Source organism: Grammomys surdaster, unplaced genomic scaffold (assembly GCF_004785775.1).
Source record: "Grammomys surdaster isolate TR1022 unplaced genomic scaffold, NIH_TR_1.0 349, whole genome shotgun sequence".
NCBI lineage: Eukaryota > Metazoa > Chordata > Mammalia > Rodentia > Muridae > Grammomys > Grammomys surdaster.
The window spans coordinates 1,218,875-1,223,940 of NW_021604768.1; the positions used below are offsets into that span (position 1 = coordinate 1,218,875).

Genomic DNA, 5,066 nt, shown 5'->3' on the forward strand with positions numbered 1-5,066 from the left:
CTTGCAAGCTTGAGGATTCAGTTTTAAAATAAACTTAACCAGCATTAAAACACAAACAGCACAGAATATCATCAATCATTTCAGAAACACACACACACACAAAGTTAGAATACAACATAGAAAAGTGCCCTGAAGATTGCTTTGTAAACCTAGGCTTCCCTAATTAAAAAGCAAAACACCAGTGCCTAGAAGTTGCCCATAACAGAGTTCATAATGATCACATCTGTAAAATTTGCAACTGGGTCTCAGAAGATCCCGAAGTTCTTTATTCTTAGACACATGATTAAATTTATCCTTTAAAAGCACAGGATGACACAATTTAACACTCTTTTTTATAAAGGACATGGGCTACGTGAGTGTAAGCCAATTTTAGTCTTTATTCTGTCTGCTGCATAGAAGAGCTGACCAGCACACACAGGACAAAAATCACTCCTAATGTCTTTTTTTTCCCCTCCCTTCTTTTGTTAATTACTCAGCAACCTACACCTGCCTATTCTTTACTAAGGTTTGAATTGTTCACTAAGGAGTGAGTGTAAATGTTCTAAAGGGATCCATGTTAGCCTTGGCAACAAGGTGAGACTCTTAACCCTCCTTATAATAGGTATCAATTGAATCTGAGTTAAAAAACACCACCATGACAGTGATGTCATCCCGGTACATCCTGGCCACATCCTCTGGCAGTGTCAGCATGGCAGCCAGCCGCTCCGGCTCCATCTCCCCATACTCATTGCTCCCGATGGCGTGTCTGATCAGATGCGTGGCTGCATTTTGGTCAGCGGCATGGAGCCCGCTGGCTTTCCTCTGCAGCAGCAGGCTCTGCATGAGGCCAAGGTTGGCTGGTCTTTGGTCCAGGTCCGGCTTATGGCGACCAACCTTGGACAGGTGCCCTACCACCAACCTTACCACATCCTCATTGCTCAGCATGTCCCACAGGCCATCTGAGGCCAGCACGAGGAACTTATCTTGGGGCCTCAGCCTGTGGGACGTAACCTCAGGCTTGGCAGTCAGGTAGGGTGGAGTGTAGTAGTGTGGTGGGGTAAACTGGTAGATGTTGAGGGCCTCGGTATCAAAGCCCCTCTCTAGGACGTTACGCTGCAACTCTTTACTCCATTTTAGCTGGACATCCCCAAAGGCCCTGCAGGGTAAGAGTACACCCAACAGTCTATCATCTATGATGAGTGTCCTGTCCTCAGACTCAGGGTGTTCTCTCTTAAGCCGGGACAGCTCAGCCTCATTCCAAGCATTGTGGTCACAGGTAAGAGGTAAACATGACCATGCACCATTGTCTTCCTGGACACCAAGGATAGCCCGGCAGTCACCAGCATTTGCTACGTGCAGGTGAACTCCATTGATGTGGGCCATGCAGGCTGTTGCCCCAGAGAAAGCAACCTGGAGGGCTAAGTTCTTTGTTACCTCATCTTCCAGAGGAGCCTGGATTTCTAGAGAGATGTCAGAATCCAGTCTCTGGAAGGAGTACATCAGTGCTTCTTCAGTGCTTAGCCCCATTTCCATATGCAGGTCAAGGAGCTCCTGCCAATAGACACGGAGGTGGTCCAGATGCACTGATGTGACATCTTTATAAATACTGTCTCCAGGGTGCTTGAGCCACTGCAGGATAGGTAGCAAAGGCTTCATGTTTTCCATTGCTTCTTCCATCTGCTCCAAGGTCTGATGGGACATCAAGGACACCGCCATGTAGTAGAAAAGCCTCTCGCTCACCGCCTGTGCACACGCATGGCCACCGTGTCCATCAAAAATCCCAAACATCATCCCGTTCGTTTGCATGCAAGAAGCTACACCTTGTCGGTCCTCCACTGGGGAATTGGCAGCCAACTGGTTGCTCTCAAACTTTAACACTGAATTTGGAACTCCACGGTTGAAATCAAGAACCTTGTGGGATGACTCGCCAGCACGGAGCATGTCACTGACCTGCTCAGGGCTGAGCTGTAAGTGGAGATCCTCTTCCTCGGTTGATGTGTGTCTGTAGACTTTCCGCAGAGCAAAGCCACCACAGGGAGAACTGTCCTTTATGGCTGATGATGCCGGAGAAAAGAGCCTCCATTTCAGATGATTCCTACTTGTGGCAGCCCTTGAGTATAAGCGTCTACTCCCTGGTAATAGAACAATGCAACTCCTTGCAGAATTGAAGAGCCAGTAGGACACAGGACTTGACATTCTGAAACAAGAGTGGCAAGTGAAGGTGGGGTGGTTTTCGGCCTGAAAATTAAAGAGTTTATTTGTTTTGGTTTGGTTTTTGTTTTTTGGAGACAGGGTTTTTCTGTGTAGCCCTGGCTGTCCTGGAACTCACTCTGTAGACCAGGTTGGCCTCGAACTCAGTAATCCGCCTGCCTCTGCCTCCCAAGTGCTGGGATTAAAGGTGTGTGCCACCACTGCCCAGCTAAAGAGTTTACAAAAGCTTCAAAGTTCAAATTATTAAAAATACTAACTGCTAAAACATTCCTTTTGCTAATACACTCTCTAATTTTATAGAGCCAATAAGGGCTTCTGGCCTTCCTCCCAGCCAATGTGTGCCTCTTTTTTCTCTCCTTTCTAAACCCCTCCAGGCAAAGATGAAGAGGCAAGCTGATGTCTGTGAGTTCAAGGCCAGCCTGATCTACATAGCAGACAGTTACTTTGTGTATTATTCTGGGCCAGCCTTTGTAACAAAGTGAGGCCGTGGGAATTGGGGAGGGGGATAGGAACTGGGAATGTGGGTGTACTTCTTTAATCCCAGCATTTGGGAGGGAAAGGGTGGCAGAATTTGAGGCAAGGTACAAAGAGAACCCTGTCTCAAAAAAATAAAAATAAAAATAAGGAGTCACTACTTTTGTCCTTGGGGTACACTCTGTACAGATTTTTATATCACTGGTGCCACTACTTTGACTATGGCTTTGTATTAAAGACAATGTTTTCAGTGATAGCACCATTTATGGATTTTGGCATAAACATTCACAATTACTAGAGACTTGGAGTTTGTTTCCTGGTACCAAATTACATGGCATTTGCAGCCACCTTTCCCTTACTTATTTCCAAAATCAGTAGGTCAAAGGGTATAATCGCACTGTCAAACTGATTTCCCAAAGCCAGTACCCATCCCGCTGAACTTGGGACAGATGAGGTCGGTCCCGGGCAGGTGGCCTCAGACGCCTCTTAACCCTGCAGAAAGGACAGGCAGCCGTGCGCAATGAAAACCGTTCGCCTCCAATGGAACAGAATTCAGCACCCCTAAAGAAACCAAGTCTCTTGATTTCTTAGCTGGACCGTAAGGCTCTAAGTACTCCCAGCTCCGGTTTAGAGGCTGAGCCGCGGCTTTCCAAGGTGTAAGACAGGAATCGAGTTGCCACGTCCAGTTCACGGGTGCTTCAGTACTAAGGAAGCCGGTGCAGGGAACCGGCTAAGCAGCCGACTCCTCTACCAGTGCGCCGGCACACGTGGCGCGTGCGCGCGAGTGGGGTGACCATGACCGGGGACCAGCTCGTCCCGCCCTCTCACCTCATCCCCTCTCCCTCTCCGCCCCATCACCTGAGGCACCCGTAAACCAGGCTGAGGAAGACGTTCGCACCCCCAATCGTCTGCTTCCTTACCTCGTATCCTCGTTCTCTCCTCCCCAGCTGGCGCGGATGGCACTCGGCGGATCCTCTCAGCTCAGGTCCTGAGCACAGTTCCGCGGTCGCTGCGACTGGGTTTTACTTCCCTGGAGAGGCCCCCAGTCGAGGAACCAGCACCAAAAGAAAGCTCCCTCCCGCCATTCCTGATTGGCTTATCTGCGGAGGCGGGCCCTTGACGGACATCGAGATTACCCAATAGATGAAGAGGGCAAAAGGAAGGCAGAGGGGCGGGGCTGGGAGGGGCCACCCTGCACTCTACCCCATGGGGTTACGGTACCTTTTGTACACCCGCGGCGCCACCAGGTCGTCACGTGGGACTCTTCCTCAAGCTTGCCTTATCACCACACCCTGCAAGCTCAGAATCTCTCCAGTTCATTACAGTTCATTCCTACATAGATTCCTCCCGGGTTTTGTTCTGTTCCCTCCAGGTCTCTCTCCAAAGTGCCACGCCCTTAATATCAATCTTTTGGACACCCACTTTAAAGAACTTAAGGACGACTTCAGGTTCTACTTGCCCTGACCTTATTTTCCAGCCAAACCTGCTCTTCTTCCTAAACCAGTAATGGCTCCGCCGGCTCAAGGAGACCCAAGTCCAAACACTAGGGTCAATTTGACATTTCCCTTACCAATTTCCACACACTTTAATACTGTCATTCCCACCCCATAAATACCTTCCCACTCATCCATTTGCCAATGCCAAGCCTATCCAGCTCCCTACTGCCAAATTACATTTTGTCCTAACCGATTATCCTTCCTTTTATCCTTCCTTTACAGACAGCTAGAAGGAGCCTTCCTTTTTTTTTTTTGGGGTTTTTTTTTTTTTTTTTTTTGGTTTTTTGAGACAGGGTTTCTCTGTGTAGCCCTGGCTGTCCTGGAACTCACTCTGTAGACCAGGCTGGCCTCGAACTCAGAAATCCGCCTGCCTCTGCCTCCCAAGTGCTGGGATTAAAAGTATGCCACCGCTGCCCGGCTGATCAAATTTTTTATTGGAGCCTTCCTAATGTGTGAATCAGTAGAGTCCTTTTCTTGAAGTCAAAGAGAAATAAGAGATAGTAGAAAGGCCTGAGAATGCTGCCTCCAGAAAGAGAGGCTTGCTGGCCTACCCAAAGCCACATCTGAGGTAAAAGTGCTTCTGCTGTTCTATGAATGCTGTGACCTCTCACTCAGCCTCAGGCCCCTCAAGAAAGTGATTGCTTGGGAGTGTTTTGTTTTGTGTTTTTGAGGTAGGATTTCACTATGTAGCCCTAGCTGGTCTAGAACTAGTTAAGAGCAGGCTGGTCTCCAATTTACAAAGATCCACCCACTTCTGCCTCACTTCTTCTGGAATTAAAGGAACAAGCTAAAGCTTTGTTTTTGTTTTGGGTTTTGATTTGGTTTTGGGATTCTGAGTATTGAACCCAGAGCCTCACATGAACTATCAAACACTATCACAGATAGGTCTTCCTTCCTCTCTCCTGC

The 5,066-nt window shown here is 48.3% G+C and overlaps 1 protein-coding gene across 2 annotated transcripts; it reads right to left on the reverse strand.

Moving 5' to 3' along the window:
• Positions 1–245: 245 nt before the first annotated feature.
• On the reverse strand, positions 246–3,694 carry Pdp2 (pyruvate dehyrogenase phosphatase catalytic subunit 2). 2 transcript variants are annotated; one of them, XM_028779280.1, is made up of 2 exons: positions 3,585–3,694; positions 246–2,176 (listed from the first exon to the last, which is right to left on the reverse strand). In XM_028779280.1, the coding sequence occupies exon 2, from the start codon at positions 2,173–2,175 to the stop codon at positions 583–585; it is 1,593 nt and encodes a 530-aa protein (XP_028635113.1). In that variant the 5' UTR covers position 2,176; positions 3,585–3,694; the 3' UTR covers positions 246–582. The 2 variants fall into 2 exon arrangements, with proteins under 2 accessions (XP_028635113.1, XP_028635114.1); XM_028779281.1 differs by having other exon boundaries at positions 246–2,217.
• Positions 3,695–5,066: the final 1,372 nt, after the last annotated feature.